Here is a 19,720-nt window from a genome sequence, read left to right as displayed (position 1 = left end):
CTAATACCCACCAAAAAGGGCTGTAATTTTATCACTTCAACACACAACAGCTAATAAGCCCTTTTTCCCTACCAATGCACACCAAATAGGGCTTCAGAACCTATAACTGCACCGCTGAACGGCAAATAGGCTCTTATTTTTTTCCACTTACACACGCCACAGAAGGCTTTAGAACATATAACTGCACCGCTGAACGGCAAATATATTTTTCTTTTGCCACTAATACATGACAAAAAGTGCTGTAATTTTCTCACTTCACCACACAACGGCTAATAAGCCCCTTTTTTCCCACTAATACAAGCCAAAAATGCTTTAGAACATATAATTGCACCGCACAAGGGCAAATAAAACGTAGAAATATCTCCCTGTAATAACCCTGATAATGGCGGTATCACACAGAACTTGCACCCTAATAACAGGAACGGTTTGCTGGAATGACAGAGCTGTATAATGGCAATGTGGATGCGCAGTCAGTGCAGCAAGGTGTAATAGGATTGATCCTATTCCCCAGGATGTAACCTCCCAACTGAACCCTGTTCTACAGAAACGCTGTGGAATGATCCCTCCCCGTCCTTTCCCTGCACCTTGAATAATCTTTCCCTGCAATTGAAAATTGTTTCTTCAGCACAATGAAGTCTTTCCTCGCACTGTCCCTAGCGCCTGCTGACGTCTCTCCCTGCACTAAGTACGCTGGAAACTGGCAGAATCCAAGATGGCTGCCGCTGTTTATAGGGCTGTGACATCACAGGGCTGGCTGCTGACTGCATGCATGGCATTATGGGTGATCCCCCTTCCCAGAGTTCCTTGCTTCATGTCCTTACACGTGCAGCAGCCATTTTAGAAAAAAATGTGATTCGTTACCACGAAGCGTGAGGAAATTCCGATTTGGTGCAAATAAAACCTGAAATTCGGATCGAATTCCACTTCGTCAACTTTAATTTGCTCATCTCAAGTTATTATGATCAGTCCTGGTGGGTACAGTTATTATGATCAGTCCTGGTGGGTACAGTTATTATGATCAGTCCTGTTGGGTACAGTTATTGTGATCAGTCCTGTTGGGTACAGTTATTGTGATCAGTCCTGTTAGGTACAGTTATTGTGATCAGTCCTACTGGTTACACTTATTGTGATCAGTCCTGTTAGGTACAGTTATTATGATCAGTCCTGTTAGGTACAGTTATTATGATCAGTCCTGTTAGGTACAGTTATTATGATCAGTCCTGTTAGGTACAGTTATTATGATCAGTCCTGTTAGGTACAGTTATTATGATCAGTCCTTTTAGGCACGGTTATTATGATCACTCCTGTTAGGTTCAGTTATTATGATCAGTCCTGTTGGGTACAGTTCTTATGATCAGTCCTGTTGGGTAAAGTTATGATCAGTCCTGTTAGATACAGTTATTATGATAAGTCTTTTTAGGTACGGTTTATATGATCAGTCCTGTTAGTACAGTTATTATGATCAGTCCTTTTAGGTACGGTTATTATGATCAGTCCTGTTAGTACAGTTATTATGATCAGTCCTTTTAGGTACGGTTATTATGATCACTCCTGTTAGGTACGGTTATTATGATCAGTCCTGTTAGGTACAGTTATTATGATCAGTCCTGTTAGGTACGGTTATTATGATCAGTCCTGTTAGGTTCAGTTATTATGATCAGTCCTGTTGGGTACAGTTTGGTCCAGGAAGCAGAGACCTGGTACAGCTTGTATATGGGATCCACAGGGGACGGGAGCTGGATTGGGTTCAGACCTGAGTGATGTCCTGTGAGAAAGGCATACAGGTGGTATGCGGAATGGCCGTCCTGCGAGGAGCTCACTATCTGTACCATGTGAAGGCTGCGCTCTGCTACTCTGTTCTCTTCTCTACAAACAAGTAAAACATCCTGTGAACCGAGATGATTTCATCCGCCCCCCCCCAGACAATGGAGTAAATGATGCGGGGAGCGCAATGTGGGGGCGTAGAATGAGCCAAGTAGAGGTCGGGGCACTTGTCACCTCTGCCGGGTTTATTTTTGGAGTTGTGGATCAGCAGAAAGTTCATGATGTGGAAGTGATTGCTGCTCCAGCTGCGGCCAAATGAAGTGGAGTCAACATCTCCAGGCACAAGCTGGAACCTAACCGAGGGAGATAAGTGGCTGCTTGCTCCGCTCGAGTGGAATAAATTCCCCGAAATCTTTCCTTCAGTCATTTTCTATTTTTTTTTTTAACTTAGGATCAAGTAAAATGTCATCAGTAACAAACGAAGGAAATGTGAGCGGAGATGATGAATCTGCAGTGAAGAGGGAGACGCTCCTAATCATTGGTGGTGGTATAGGGGGAGTACAGGTAGGAATTGGGGGTGGCCTTTCTGCCATAAAAAGAGGACACGAGCTTTACACCATCAGCACATGGTAGGTAGCGGCCCTGCAACAGATGCTGCATTAGGACCCAGGAGTTTTCCTATTTAGCAGAGGTCACTAAAATCCGACGCTGAGGAGGCTCTAGAAGGGGGTCATCCACCGTGCCGATTCCCTGAGAGGTGACCATAAAGCACGGCAGAATCCTGATTTGTGCAATGATTTTATAGAGAGCATTGGAGTTCTATTATAGAGAGCACAGATGACCCAAAACTCACAGGAACTTGGGGGGTTAACACCGTACTACCCAATTCTTTGGACGGTCAGAGAGGGATACTTATGGTTCATTGTGTGAAAGATCCATTTTTCCTGCATATCTATACACGTCAATAGTTTTCTTAGCGCACAATAACACAAATATCTGAATATAGAAAGTTCTAAAATCCAAATTGTATCAAATAATGAAATAATATACAAGGCGGCTCTAATATACAGAGAGGAACAAGAGAAACACTTTCTGGATCAACATCGTAACAATGCAAATCTATACCTCAGATCAAAAAGAGGGACAGATCTGGTTACACGTCACATGACACTGACCTCCCGTATGACACGGTAGTAAAGAACCGCTGAGACTTACTGGCAGAGGCGTCCCAGAATTTAACAGAACCATCCGCGTGTCTGTGAAGGTAAAGGAGGAGATATCAGTAAGTGCTCTGATACAGAAGGCCTGGAGAGGGCGCTGCTGCCTGGAGGGGGCGCTGCTGTCTGGAGGAGATGCTGCTGCCTGGAGGGGGTGCCACTGTCTGGAGGGGGTGCTGCTGCCTGGAGGGGGTGCCACTGTCTGGAGGGGGCGCCGCCGTCTGGAGGGGGCGCTGCTGTCTGGAGGGGGCGCCGCCGTCTGGAGGGGGCGCCGCCGTCTGGAGGGGGCACCGCCGTCTGGAGGGGGCGCTGCTGTCTGGAGGGGATGCTGTGCCTTAGGGGAGCCCTGATGCCCGGAGGGGGCACTGCTGTCTGGAGGGGAGTCCCGCTGCCTAGAGGGAGCGCTGCTGTCTGGAGGGGGCACTGTTGCCTGAGGGGGGCCCTGCTGCTTGGGGGGGGGGGGGGGTACTGCCGCCTGGAGGGGATGCTGCTGCCTGAGGGAAGCCCTGCTGCCTTAGGGGAGCCCTGCTGTTTGGAGGGGGTGCTGCTGTCTGGAGGGGAGCCCTGCTGCCTGGAGGGGGCGCTGCCTGGAGGGAGCGCTGCTGTCTGTAGGGGATGCTGCTGCCTGAGGGGAGCCCTGCTGCCCGTAGGGGGCGCTGCTTTCTGGAGGGGAGCCCTGCTGTTTGGAGGAGGCACTGCTGTCTGCGGGGGAGTCCTGCTGTCTGGAGGGGGCGCTGCTGCATGGGGGGAGCCCTGCTGCCTGGAGGGGACGCTGCTGCATTGGGGGCGCTGCTGCCTGAGGGGAGCCTTGCTGCTTGGGGGGTACTGCTGCCTGGAGGGGATGCTGGTGCCTGGGGGGAGCTCTTCTGCCTAGAGGGGGCACTGTTGCCTGAGGGGAGCCCTGCTGCATGGAGGAGGCCTGGCTGTCTGGATGGGGTGTTGCCATCTGGATTGTAATAAGAAAATTAAAATAACTATAATAAATACTTACAGCTGAGGGTTTGTTACAATGTATGCTGTCGGAACAATCCTGTGTGAGCTAGACTGGTACATATTACCTGCACTGATACATTGTAACAATCTATCTGGACAAGAGAGAGGTTTGTGCTGCTGAGGTGTTCATTGTCTAGCCTGGATACAGCTGTAACAAACCCTCAGCTTTGAGAAATATTAGGTCAGGATGGGTTTTCAGCCGCTTGATGTAAGCACGTCTTGCCATTCCCACACAGGAAGCAGAAAATGTGGTGAGGGGATAAAACGGAAATGATATAAAGCTGCGGACCTTACACGCAATAATCACGTGACCGTCCCTTTAATATCCACGCTTTCCATTACCAGGTAACCCCCAGGTTGGAGGTGACCGTGGAGCCGCCTTGTGGTTGCATAAATCTGCTTCCCCAAAGATGAGCAGAGAACTTCCTCTTACCCTGTAACGATGATCTCGGGGTACGCTGAGGTTCCCAGGTTCCAGATGCCGCCGGTTATTGGCCATTCCTGCAAAACAACCGAGACATTTACCAAATCCTCCCTGCACCGCACGTCTCTGCCTCCTCCCTGCACCGCACGTCTCCGCCTCCTCCCTGCACCGCAGGTCTCCGCCTCCTCCCTGCACCGCACGTCTCTGCCTCCTCCCTGCACCGCAGGTCTCCGCCTCCTCCCTGCACCGCACGTCTCCGCCTCCTCCCTGCACCGAACGTCTCCTACCTGCACCGCTCGTCTCCGCCTCCTCCCTGCACCGCACGTCTCCGCCTCCTCCCTGCACCGCACGTCTCCGCCTCCTCCCTGCACCGCACGTCTCCGCCTCCTCCCTGCACCGCACGTCTCCGCCTCCTCCCTGCACCGCACGTCTCCTCCCTGCACCGCACGTCTCCGCCTCCTCCCTGCACCGCACGTCTCCGCCTCCTCCCTGCACCGCACGTCTCCGCCTCCTCCCTGCACCGCACGTCTCCGCCTCCTCCCTGCACCGCACGTCTCCGCCTCCTCCCTGCACCGCACGTCTCCGCCTCCTCCCTGCACCGCACGTCTCCGCCTCCTCCCTGCACCGCACGTCTCCGCCTCCTCCCTGCACCGCACGTCTCCGCCTCCTCCCTGCACCGCACGTCTCCTCCCTGCACCGCACGTCTCTGCCTCCTCCCTGCACCGCACGTCTCCTCCCTGCACCGCACGTCTCCGCCTCCTCCCTGCACCGCACGTCTCCGCCTCCTCCCTGCACCGCACGTCTCCGCCTCCTCCCTGCACCGCACGTCTCTGCCTCCTCCTTGCACTGCACGTTTCTATACTTTTAATCCTTCTCCTCCCGGACACTTACCTTGTTGCTGTATCCTTGTCTTTTGTTTTTAGCTCCAAGAGCATAAAGAACTAAGATGAACTCGTGAGGACAGTCTGCGAAATACTCAGTGCAGGTCACCGGGGCCTCGTGGATATCCATGGAGTAGGGATTCTCGAAGATAGGAAAGCTGCCGAACAGGAAGAGAGAGGTGACAGGTTATTACCCTAGGAGCTGGGGCTATGCCGCACACATCATCAGAGACAGGGCTATGCCGCACACATCGCCAGAGACGGGGCTATGTTACACATCACTGCTGCTGATTGGCTGGAATGTGTCTGCTGACTGTGAGGTACAGGGTCAAAGTTTGCTCAATGATGATGTATAGGGGGCGGACCGAACATCGCATATGTTCACCCGCCGCGGCGAACGCGGACAAGCTATGTTCGCCAGCGAATAGTTCGGGACATCTCTAATGATTACTTGTTTTGGTTGTTTTTTTCAGTTTTACATAATAAAGCATTTAAAGATTTTTTTGTGTCTCCATATTCTGAAAGCCATAGTTATTTTAAATTTTTTGGGCGACTGTCTTATGTAGGGGCTAATTTTTTTTGGTATGAGATGACGGTTTGATTGGTACAATTTTGGGGTGTGTATGACTGTTTGATCGCTTGGTATTACACTTTTTGTGATGTAAGGTGGCAAGGTGGTGTTTTTTTGACACCGATTTTATCTTTTTTACGGTATTCAACTGAGGGGTTAGGTCATGTGGTATTTTTATAGAGCCGGTTGATACGGAAGCGGCGATACCTAATATGTCTACTTTTTTTATTTTTTTTACATTTAACACAATAATATCCTTTTTGAAACAAAAAAAAATCATGTTTTAGTGTCTCCATAGTCTGAGAGTGATATTTTATTTTATTTTTTGGGCGAATGTCTTAGGTAGGGGCTAATTTTTTGCGGGATGAGGTGACGGGTAGATTGGTACTATTCTGGGGGGTATACACCTTTTTGATCGCTTGGTGTTGCACTTTTAGTGATGTAAGGTGACAAAAAAATTGTTTATTTAACACAGTTTTTATTTTATTTTTTTGACGGTGTTCACCTGAGGGGTTAGGTCATGTGATATTTTTATAGAGCCGGACGATACGGACGCGGCGATACCTAATACGTATACTTTTCTCTTTTTTTCCTATTTTTTACAAATTTTTTTACTTTATTTTGGGAAAAGGACACTTTCTTTTTTACTTTAAACTTTTAAATTATTTTTGTAAAACTTTATTTTTTTAACGTCTTTTTTCACTTAATTTTTTTGTCCCACTCTGGGACTTCAACTTTTGGGGGTCTAATCCCCTTCACAATGCATGACAATACTTCTGTATAGTGATGCACTGGCTGTAAGTGTATTACCAGTGTAATACAGGGGGCTGGATCTCACAGGCTCTCCCCCGGAAGGCTCGGGCTGCCTTCCCTGCCATCGGGTCTTCATCACAGCAGCGCGGGGACCCGATGGACACCCCGCACCCGGCACGATCCCGCATGTGCTGCGGTCAGCGCTGACTGCAGCAGTGCGAGGGTTAATGCACCGGCATCAGTGTTTTCACGGGAATACAGCAGGCCCAGCTCCTGCACCCACCCGATCAGCCCGACATCCACCAGCGCCGTACATGTACAGCATGGGTCCTTAAGGGGTTAATGTTAATGTAAACAAGCTAAGAAATGACTATGACCTCCAACCGCAACGCAAGAGAGCGACACAAACACAGCAAAACGAGAGAGCCACACAAACATCGCAACCCGAGAGCGACACAAACATCGCAACACAAGAGAGTGACACAAACGCAACACAAGAGAGCAACACAAACACCGCAACACAAGAGTGCGACACAAACAACGCAACACAAAAGAGCGACACAAACACTGCAACACAAGAGAGACACACAAACACCGCAACACAAGAGAGCGACACAAACGCAACACAAGAGAGCGACACAAACACTGCAACACAAGAGAGCGACACAAACACAGCAAAACGAGAGCGACACAAACACCGCAACACAAGAGAGTGACACAAACACCGCAACACAAGAGAGCGACACAAACGCAACACAAGAGAGCGACACAAACACCGCAACACAAGAGTGCGACACAAACACTGCAACACAAGAGAGCCACACAAACACTGCAACACAAGAGAGCCACACAAACATCGCAACACAAGAGAGACACACAAACATCGCAACACAAGAGAGTGACACAAACACCGCAACACAAGAGAGTGACACAAACGCAACACAAGAGAGCGACACAAACACTGCAACACAAGAGAGCGACACAAACACAGCAAAACGAGAGAGCCACACAAACATCGCAACCCGAGAGCGACACAAACATCGCAACACAAGAGAGTGACACAAACGCAACACAAGAGAGCGACACAAACACTGCAACACAAGAGTGCGACACAAACAACGCAACACAAAAGAGCGACACAAACACTGCAACACAAGAGAGACACACAAACACCGCAACACAAGAGAGCGACACAAACGCAACACAAGAGAGCGACACAAACACTGCAACACAAGAGAGCGACACAAACACAGCAAAACGAGAGAGCCACACAAACATCGCAACCCGAGAGCGACACAAACACCGCAACACAAGAGAGTGACACAAACACCGCAACACAAGAGAGCGACACAAACGCAACACAAGAGAGCGACACAAACACCGCAACACAAGAGTGCGACACAAACACTGCAACACAAGAGAGCCACACAAACATCGCAACACAAGAGAGACACACAAACATCGCAACACAAGAGAGTGACACAAACACCGCAACACAAGAGAGTGACACAAACGCAACACAAGAGAGCAACACAAACACAGCAAAACGAGAGAGCCACACAAACATCGCAACCCGAGAGCGACACAAACACCGCAACACAAGAGAGTGACACAAACAACGCAACACAAGAGAGCGACACAAACACTGCAACACAAGAGTGCGACACAAACAACGCAACACAAGAGAGCGACACAAACACTGCAACACAAGAGAGCGACACAAACACCGCAACACAAGAGAGCGACACAAACGCAACACAAGAGAGCGACACAAACACTGCAACACAAGAGTGCGACACAAACAATGCAACACAAGAGAGCGACACAAACACTGCAACACAAGAGAGCGACACAAACAACGCAACACAAGAGAGCGACACAAACACTGCAACACAAGAGAGCGACACAAACACCGCAACACAAGAGTGCGACACAAACAATGCAACACAAGAGAGCGACACAAACACCTCAACACAAGAGTGCGACACAAACACCGCAACACAAGAGAGCGACACAAACACCTCAACACAAGAGAGCGACACAAACACCACAACACAAGAGAGCAACACAAACACCTCAACACAAGAGAGCAACACAAACACCGCAACACAAGAGAGCAACACAAACACCTCAACACAAGAGAGCGACACAAACACCTCAACACAAGAGAGCAACACAAACACCACAACACAAGAGAGCAACACAAACACCTCAACACAAGAGAGTGACACAAACAACGCAACACAAGAGAGCGACACAAACACTGCAACACAAGAGAGCGACACAAACACCTCAACACAAGAGAGCGACACAAACACCTCAACACAAAAGAGCGACACAAACACCTCAACACAAGAGAGTGACACAAACAACGCAACACAAGAGAGCGACACAAACAACGCAACACAAGAGAGCGACACAAACACTGCAACACAAGAGAGACACACAAACACCGCAACACAAGAGAGCGACACAAACGCAACACAAGAGAGCGACACAAACACTGCAACACAAGAGAGCGACACAAACACAGCAAAACGAGAGAGCCACACAAACATCGCAACCCGAGAGCGACACAAACACCGCAACACAAGAGAGTGACACAAACACCGCAACACAAGAGAGCGACACAAACGCAACACAAGAGAGCGACACAAACACCGCAACACAAGAGTGCGACACAAACAACGCAACACAAGAGAGCGACACAAACACTGCAACACAAGAGAGCGACACAAACACCGCAACACAAGAGAGCGACACAAACGCAACACAAGAGAGCGACACAAACACTGCAACACAAGAGAGCAACACAAACACAGCAAAACGAGAGAGCCACACAAACATCGCAACCCGAGAGCGACACAAACACCGCAACACAAGAGAGACACACAAACATCGCAACACAAGAGAGTGACACAAACGCAACACAAGAGAGCAACACAAACACAGCAAAACGAGAGAGCCACACAAACATCGCAACCCGAGAGCGACACAAACACCGCAACACAAGAGAGTGACACAAACACCGCAACACAAGAGAGCGACACAAACACTGCAACACAAGAGAGCGACACAAACACCGCAACACAAGAGTGCGACACAAACAACGCAACACAAGAGAGCGACACAAACACTGCAACACAAGAGAGCGACACAAACACCGCAACACAAGAGAGCGACACAAACGCAACACAAGAGAGCGACACAAACACTGCAACACAAGAGAGCGACACAAACACCGCAACACAAGAGAGCGACACAAACGCAACACAAGAGAGCGACACATACACTGCAACACAAGAGAGCGACACAAACACCGCAACACAAGAGTGCGACACAAACAATGCAACACAAGAGAGCGACACAAACACTGCAACACAAGAGAGCGACACAAACACCTCAACACAAGAGTGCGACACAAACAACGCAACACAAGAGAGCGACACAAACACCTCAACACAAGAGAGCGACACAAACACCACAACACAAGAGAGCGACACAAACACCTCAACACAAGAGAGCAACACAAACACCACAACACAAGAGAGCAACACAAACACCACAACACAAGAGAGCAACACAAACACCTCAACACAAAAGAGCGACACAAACACTGCAACACAAGAGAGCGACACAAACACTGCAACACAAGAGAGCGACACAAACACCTCAACACAAGAGAGCGACACAAACACCTCAACACAAAAGAGCGACACAAACACCTCAACACAAGAGAGTGACACAAACAACGCAACACAAGAGAGCGACACAAACACTGCAACACAAGAGAGCGACACAAACACCTCAACACAAAAGAGCGACACAAACACCTCAACACAAGAGAGTGACACAAACAACGCAACACAAGAGAGCGACACAAACACTGCAACACAAGAGAGCGACACAAACACCTCAACACAAGAGAGCGACACAAACACCTCAACACAAAAGAGCGACACAAACACCTCAACACAAGAGAGTGACACAAACAACGCAACACAAGAGAGCGACACAAACACTGCAACACAAGAGAGCGACACAAACACCTCAACACAAAAGAGCGACACAAACACCTCAACACAAGAGAGTGACACAAACAACGCAACACAAGAGAGCGACACAAACACCTCAACACAAGAGAGTGACACAAACAACACAACACAAGAGAGCGACACAAACGCCTCAACACAAAAGAGCAACACAAACACCTCAACACAAGAGAGTAACACAAACACTGGAACACGAGAGAGCGACACAAACACCGCAACACAAGAGAGTGACACAAACACTGCAACACAAGAGAGCGACACAAACGCAACACAAAAGAGCGACACAAACACCTCAACACAAAAGAGCGACACAAACACCTCAACACAAAAGAGCGACACAAACACCTCAACACAAGAGAGTGACACAAACAATGCAACACAAGAGAGCGACACAAACACCGCAACACAAGAGAGCGACACAAACACCTCAACACAAAAGAGCGACACAAACACCTCAACACAAAAGAGCGACACAAACACCTCAACACAAAAGAGCGACACAAACACCTCAACACAAGAGAGTGACACAAACACCTCAACACAAGAGAGCGACACAAACACCGCAACACAAAAGAGCGACACAAACACTGCAACACAAGAGAGTGACACAAACAACGCAACACAGGAGAGCGACACAAACACTGCAACACAAGAGAGCGACACAAACACCTCAACACAAGAGAGCAACACAAACACCTCAACACAAAAGAGCGACACAAACACCTCAACACAAGAGAGTGACACAAACAACGCAACACAAGAGAGCGACACAAACACCTCAACACAAGAGAGTGACACAAACAACACAACACAAGAGAGTGACACAAACAACACAACACAAGAGAGCGACACAAACACTGCAACACAAAAGAGCGACACAAACGCCTCAACACAAAAGAGTGACACAAACAACACAACACAAGAGAGCGACACAAACACTGCAACACAAGAGAGCGACACAAACGCCTCAACACAAAAGAGTGACACAAACAACACAACACAAGAGAGCGACACAAACGCCTCAACACAAAAGAGCAACACAAACACCTCAACACAAGAGAGCAACACAAACACTGGAACACGAGAGAGCGACACAAACACCGCAACACAAGAGAGTGACACAAACACTGGAACACGAGAGAGCGACACAAACACCGCAACACAAGAGAGTGACACAAACACTGCAACACAAGAGAGCGACATAAACACCTCAACACAAAAGAGCGACACAAACATCGCAACCCGAGAGGGCGACACAAACACCGCAACCCGAGAAAGCCACACATATTTCGGCTAGCTCATGGAAAGTGCTTCCCTCACACATTCTCCCAGACGGTCTCTTACTTGCTTTGGGTAAGATCCACCACGATGAAGTCTCTCTCCATCAGCACTGCCACAGCATACGGCTCCTGGGATTCTGGGAGACAAAACAATGGGAATTGTAATCAGACCAAAGCTAATTGGGATGGTTCTGCCTCTCCCTCCATTACACACTGGGGTGGCCCGGCAGATGACAGGCGACTATCACTACTTTAAAGGAATTTTCATTTACAGCTCATTAAGTTTTACCTAAATAGAAAAAGGTTTTCCTCACCTGCTCCCAGCTTTATGATTGCTCATGTCAAGGGGTATTGTGCTTGCTCTGGAGTTGCCATGGTATCCTCAGCAGCCTGACTCATGTCATGTGACAGGAACTGTTTACAAAGTTTGTTGACAATACCATGGAAACCCCAGAGCAAGCGCAACATCTCAATGACTGGAGCAGAAAAAGCATAAATCCAGGAGGACGTTGCGCTCGTCTTAGTTTATACCCTATTTAGAATCTATTCAGCTCTATTTTGTAACAGTAAAACACCCTTTTAACTATTTCCCTGCCAGGGGTGTTTGGACATTTTGCACCTCTGGTATCCAAGACGATTTTCGCAGTTTACATTCCAAAATAAAAAATCATTCTAAACCCCCCAATACCCATATATTTTCTGAAAGCGGACACCCAGCATGTCGTCAAAATGCCACTCAGCACTTTATACATTATGCAATTTTGCATAATTTTTCATAACTAATTGCATAACAGTTGATGTTAGTGGGTAAAAGTTTGACTCAAGCTGAAAGCTATATGGTCCGCACCTGTGCAGAGTTCATATATACCCCATAGGCCTAGAGTTATAGACACATATCCTGATAAAATAGACTAAAAATCTGGTTTTAAGCTGGAGATTTTAAAAACATAACAACCTATAAAATACAGGGAATGCGCTCCTTGAAAAGTAAATCAACTCCCAAAATCTATATATTTTCCGAAAGCAGACAACCTAATGATTGCAGTTGCCTTGAGGGACTTTTCACAACCATGTCCACCGTCAGGCAACTTTTTGACAAACGGGAATCATTTTAGAAACAAATGCTTCTGCACAAACATTTGCACGTAATATATTAAGGTGTGCAAATTGTATATATACGGTATATATATATTACAAGCGTATACATGAACAAGAGCTTGTGCTATGAAGAACACTGAATTAGAGGCCATGCAATATTTGAAAGTCATCCACAAATATATATTGTATTACACACTTTTTCCCCCCATAAGTGAAGGACAAATGGCAGTGCGTCTTATAGTCCAGATGCTAATGACTGTTTCCATAATGGAAGTGGCCATCAGCCATCAGCATGCAGGAGGCTCAGAGAGCGGTGTGGAAAGCACGGCGCTGGCTCTACTCACCCTCCCTGGTCTTCTTCAGGGCGCCGCTCTGCCCTGTGTCCTGACATATGGTGCACACTATGACCTAACGCTGTGCGACATCAGGTCACAGTGCAGCATGGGCTGGAAGAGGAGCAAGGAGCAGTCCGATTTCAGGTCTGATGTGGGTCTGATCTAAGGTCTGATGGGGGTCTGATGCCGGCCTGATCTGAGGTCTAATGGGGGGGTCTGATGCCGGCCTGATCTGAGGCTGATGGAGGTTGTAGGTCTGATCAGAGGCTGATGGGGTTTTTGTGTGGCGGAAAGAGGCTGGGGAAGTCTGATCTGAGGCTGATGGAGGTTGGGGGTCTGATGCCGGCCTGATCTGAGGTCTGATGGGGGTCTGATGTGTGGCTGATAGAGGCTGGGGGAGTCTGATCTGAGGCTAATGGAGGTTGGGGTCTGATGGGGGTCTGATGCCAGCCTGATCTGAGGTCTGATAGGGGTCTGATGCCGGCCTGATCTGAGGTCTGATGGGGGTCTGATGCTGGCCTGATCTGAGGTCTGATGGGGGTCTGATGCCGCCTGATCTGTGGCTGATGGAGGTTGGGGGTCTGATCTGAGGCTGATGGGGTTTTTGTGTGGCGGAAAGAGGCTGGGGGAGTCTGATCTGAGGCTAATGGAGGTTGGGGTCTGATGGGGGTCTGATACCGGCCTGATCTGAGGTCTGATAGGGGTCTGATGCCGGCCTGATCTGAGGTCTGATGGGGGTCTGATGCCGGCCTGATCTGAGGTCTGATGGGGGTCTGATGCCGGCCTGATCTGAGGCTGATGGAGGTTGGGGGTCTGATCTGAGGCTGATGGGGTTTTTGTGTGGCGGAAAGAGGCTGGGGGAGTCTGATCTGAGGCTAATGGAGTTTGGGGTCTGATGGGGGTCTGATGCCAGCCTGATCTGAGGTCTGATGCCGACCTGATCTGAGGTCTGATGGGGTTCTGATGCCGGCCTGATCTGAGGCTGATGGAGGTTGGGGGTCTGATCTGAGGCTGATGGGGGTCTGATGTGCGGCTGAAAGAGGCTGGGGGAGTCTTATCTGAGGCTGATGGAGGTTGGGGGTCTGATCTGAGGCTGATGGGGGTTGGGGTCTGATGGGGGTCTGATGCAGGCCTGATCTGAGGTCTGATGGGGGTCTGATGCCGGCCTGATCTGAGGTCTGATGGGGGTCTGATGCCGACCTGATCTGAGGTCTGATGGGGGTCTGATGCCGGCCTGATCTGAGGCTGATGGAGATTGGGGGTCTGATCTGAGGCTGATGGGGGTCTGATGTGCAGCTGAAAGAGGCTGGGGGAGTCTTATCTGAGGCTGATGGAGGTTGGGGTTCTGATCTGAGGCTGATGTGCGGCTGATAGAGGCTGGGGGAGATTGATCTGAGGCTTATGGAGTTTGGGGGTCTTATTTTTGGTCTGATCTGAGGTCTGATTTTTGGTCGGAGGTGTGATGAAAAATATTTTTTTTCTTATTTCCCCTCCTCTAAAACCTAGGTGTGTCTTAGGCCCCTTTCACACGAGCGAGTTTTCTGCGCGGGTGCAATGCGTGACCTGAACGCATAGCACCCACACTGAATCCTGACCCATTCATTTCAATGGGTCTGTGTACATGAGCGTTTTTCTTTTTTCACGCATCAGTTCTGCGTTGCGTGAAAAACGCAGCATGTTCTACTGTATATTCAGCGCTTTTCACGCAGCCCTGGCCCCAGAGAAGTGAATGGGGCTTCAGTGAAAAACCCATTGCATCCGCAAGCAAGTGCGGGTGCGATGTGTTTTTCACTGATGGTTGCTAAGAGATGTTGTTTGTAAACCTTCAGTTTTTTATCACGCGCGTGAAAAACGCATCAAAACGCATTGCACCCGCGCGGAAAAAACTGAACAACTGAACGCAATCGCAGACAAAACTGACTGAACTTGCTTGCAAAATGGTGTGAGTTTCACTGAACGCATCCAGACCTAATCCGTCACGCTCGTGTGAAAGGGGCCTTATAGTCTGAAAAATACAGTATGTATATGTTACAATTTATATTGTACATGGCAAACACACTGTGTATAAAAATATAATTTAACAATTACCACACAACTACATTTGCAGCAAACATTGGTTCTATAAAAAGGATGAAAATGATAAACCCCTTAACCTCATATGATGCATTAATTACTGTCAGACAGGTATAGTATGGGGGCTTTATTACTCCTGCATTAAGGATACAAAACCGGAATTTCCTGCAGTTCCTAAAAAAATGAGTTAGGCCTCCTTCACACGAGCGATACGGATTGGCTAAGGATGCGTACAGTGATGGTAATACCCCATATCTATATATTTTCACAGTTTTTCCTTTCCTGCTGCAGCCTGTCAGCACTGCAGTTGCTCCCTCATCCTCCTCCACACTGACGGGGGGGGTCACAGCTGCTTTAACTGCTCATATCTCTGGTTTGGTACCAGCTAGAGATATGGGCTTTGCATTGTTAGAAAGCTGACATTCCAAGCTCTCAGACAATACCAGATTGACAGCTGAAAGTGAAAGTAAAAGCAGGTTTTTACCTGTGATTATTCCCGACTCGATGTCTAACAGTGATTTCTCCTCTGTTGCTTGGACTAATGCTGTCATTTTGGTCTTGTACGAAAGCCTGAAATGTCAGCTTTCAAATAAGACCAGTTGCATGCGTCTAAAATTCAGGAGATAGCAGCATCTAAAGCAGCCCTCCCCCCTCCACTTTCACAGTTAGATGGTTAAAACAATAAAACTACAGTGTTTGAAAATGATTATTTATGGAGATAGTCTGTGAGCAAAAATGTCTTCTCTGATGAATGAAAATCTTTGCCATTTGTCAAAAATGTATTCGATTCTTCTCTAGGGATCGCTATCGCCGTTACTGCAGTGTGTAATGGGTATCGCTACAAAGGCACTCTGTATATTTTACTATAAGGACCAGGAATGGACAGGATAGGGGCAGTGTAAAGTGTACACTTTATTGATGTCTGTGTGACTTATTTGATGCTGTGATCCAGAGGCTGGTGACCGTCTGGGTCATGGCGTCAGTAAATGGCCTAATTAGGCACAGAGGGGTATTTAGATGAGCAAGTGCTCATTTTCTCACTCATTTTATGGAAAAAAAAACACCCACATGAAAATCCAAGAACAACTATGCTCTCTGATTGATGGGGGAAGGGGGACTGATAACATGCACAGAAGTCCATATTACCCTCCTCCTGCACACTTACAATCTACGTCTCTTCTCCGTGCAGCCTGTCAGCACGTCACCCACTGGCCCCACTCTCCTCCTTGAGGCTGGCTGAGATCACAGCTGGTTGAAGGAAGGGGGGCTGCTTTATCTGGGCATTGCTAGCTGCTCTACATCGGGAGATACAGCATGCATGTGGAGCTCTCACTTGGACTCCTTTCCAAGCGCTGTTGTTGATGTATCACGGCTAGCACTGAGATCTCGGTCACAGCCATCAGTAGCAAGGACTTATGAGACGTGCCCTTGGTTGCTAAAGTGCCACCCTAAACGACGTATGATATACGTCCTTTGAAGGGAAAGGGTTAAATGTGACTTTGACTCCTTAGTACAGGTCAGAAGTTGTGTCTTGCACATTATTGATCAGCATTGGGTTGAGCAGCTGGTTCTCTCTTACCGTTGGGATAAGGTGTCTCACAAAGTGTTAGAAAGTCCACAATAGGATGGTCCATCTCCAGGACAGTGATTGCCTTGCCATGCATGATGGTCAGACTTGGTCTCCTGCTGTCGTAGGACAATCCGCCGGAGAAGATGATGAACGGCTCACTAAAAGTATATATACACGAGATTATTCACATTGCGAGGGGATTATGCTCTCCGGTGACGTCTCAGTAATACAACTCCTCGCACAACTTCATGTCACAGCCTGCAGGTGCCGCATATAAATGGAGGCTGGTTCTATAGATTATATGAAGGCTGGTAATGTATATTATATACTGGTTGGTCCTATGTACTATATACTGGCTGGTCCTATGTACTGACTGGTCCTATATATTATATACTGGCTGGTCCTATATACTATATACTGACTGGTCCTATATATTAAATACTGGTTGGTCCTATATATTACATACTGGCTGGTCCTACATACTATATACTGGCTGGTCCTATATACTGACTGGTCCTATATATTATATACTGGCTGGTCCTATATACTGACTGGTCCTATATATTATATACTGGTTGGTCCTATATATTACATACTGGCTGGTCCTACATACTATATACTGGCTGGTCCTATATACTGGTTGGTCCTATATATTATATACTGGCTGGTCCTATATACTATATACTGACTGGTCATATATATTATATACTGGTTGGTCCTATATATTACATACTGGCTGGTCCTACATACTATATACTGACTGGTCCTATATATTATATACTGGTTGGTCCTATATATTACATACTGGCTGGTCCTACATACTATATACTGGCTGGTCCTATATACTGGTTGGTCCTATATATTTTATACTGGCTGGTCCTATATACTATATACTGGCTGGTCCTATATACTGGCTGGTCCTATATATTATATAATGGCTGGTCCTAATATATTATATACTGGCTGGTCCTATATACTATATACTGGCTGGTCCTATGTACTGACTGGTCCTATATATTATATACTGGCTGGTCCTATGTACTGACTGGTCCTATATATTATATACTGGCTGGTCCTACATACTATACACTCACCTAAAGAATTATTAGTGCCCCCATACTAATACGGTGTTGGACCCCCTTTTGCCTTCAGAACTGCCTTAATTCTACGTGGCATTGATTCCACAAGGTGCTGATAGCATTCTTTAGAAACGTTGGCCCATATTGATAGGATAGCATCTTGCAGTTGATGGAGATTTGAGGGATGCACATCCAGGGCACGAAGCTCCCGTTCCACCACATCCCAAAGATGCTCTATTGGGTTGAGATCTGGTGACTGTGGGGCCATTTTAGTGCAGTGAACTCATTGTCATGTTCAAGAAACCAATGTGAAATGATTGGAGCTTTGTGACCTGGTGCATTATCCTGCTGGAAGTAGCCATCAGAGGATGGACACATGTTCTCATTCTGTTTACGCCAAATTCGGACTCTACCATTTGAATGTCTCAACAGAAATCGAGACTCATCAGACCAGGCAACATTTTTCCAGTCTTCAACAGTCCAATTTTGGTGAGCTCGTGCAAATTGTAGCCTCTTTTTCCTATTTGTAGTGGAGATGAGTGGTACCCGGTGGGGGTCTTCTGCTGTTGTAGCCCATCCGCCTCAAGGTTGTGCGTGTTGTGGCTTCACAAATGCTTTGCTGCAGACCTCGGTTGTAACGAGTGGTCATTTCAGACAACGTTGCTCTTCTATCAGCTTGAATCAGTCGGCCCATTCTCCTCTGACCTCGAGCATCCACAAGGCATTTTCGCCCACAGGACGGCCGCATACTGGATGTTTTTCCCTTTTCACACCATTCTTTGTAAACCCTAGAAATGGTTGTGCGTGAAAATCCCAGTAACTGAGCAGATTGTGAAATACTCAGACCGGCCCGTCTGGCACCAACAACCATGCCACGCTCAAAATTGCTTAAATCACCTTTCTTTCCCATTCTGACATTCAGTTTGGAGTTCAGGAGATTGTCTTGACCAGGAGCACCCCCCTAAATGCATCGAAGCAACTGCCATGTGATTGGTTGACTAGATAATCGCATTAATGAGAAATAGAACAGGTGTTCCTAATAATTCTTTAGGGGAGTGTATACTGGCTGGTCCTATGTACTGGTTGGTCCTATATATTATATACTGGCTGGTCCTATATATTATATACTGGCCGGTCCTATATACTATATACTGGCTGGTCCTATATACTGGCTGGTCCTATATACTATATACTGGCTGGGACACTCCTGTATACGTATGGTAGTATACATTATATCAGGCCTGGTATTATATGTTATTAGTAGCAGGACTGAAGTAATCTATGACTATTTGGATGAGTCACTGTACAATTATCTGGATTATTGCATTCTCCAGTGATAACTAGCTGGATTATTATATTCTCCAGTGATAACTAGCTGGATTATTATATTCTCCAGTGATAACTAGCTGGATTATTGCATTCTCCAGTGATAACTAGCTGGATTAGGATGTGTCCTGGTGTAATCTATGGGCAGCGCTGCACATGTGTGACCACCAGGCAGAGGCTTCTGAAGAGACAGATGGAAAAGCTTCTCACAACAAAGAGCTTTCTGGAATTGAAGAAGGCTTTGCGCGTTTGATCCTGCGGAGCGCGGACGAGGCGCGAGGCCCGTTTCATCTCCTTTGAGGTG

At 47.6% G+C, this 19,720-nt stretch overlaps 1 protein-coding gene across 2 annotated transcripts in view; it reads right to left on the bottom strand.

Moving 5' to 3' along the window:
* Positions 1-19,720, bottom strand: part of STXBP5L (syntaxin binding protein 5 like) — a 237,159-nt gene that overhangs the window by 62,323 nt on the left and 155,116 nt on the right. For both annotated transcript variants that reach the window (XM_040422836.1, XM_040422837.1), the window contains exons 10-14: positions 17,021-17,169; positions 12,000-12,072; positions 5,290-5,437; positions 4,408-4,475; positions 2,980-3,020 (exon numbers count right to left, since the gene is read on the bottom strand). In XM_040422836.1, the coding sequence (XP_040278770.1) occupies positions 2,980-3,020; positions 4,408-4,475; positions 5,290-5,437; positions 12,000-12,072; positions 17,021-17,169 (479 nt within the window). The remainder of the gene's footprint in view (positions 1-2,979; positions 3,021-4,407; positions 4,476-5,289; positions 5,438-11,999; positions 12,073-17,020; positions 17,170-19,720) is intronic.

This window comes from Bufo bufo, chromosome 3 (genome assembly GCF_905171765.1).
Source record: "Bufo bufo chromosome 3, aBufBuf1.1, whole genome shotgun sequence".
In the NCBI taxonomy this organism is placed as follows: domain Eukaryota; kingdom Metazoa; phylum Chordata; class Amphibia; order Anura; family Bufonidae; genus Bufo; species Bufo bufo.
The sequence above is the reverse complement of the archived record's forward strand: the minus strand, read 5'-3'. Positions and strand labels throughout refer to the sequence as shown.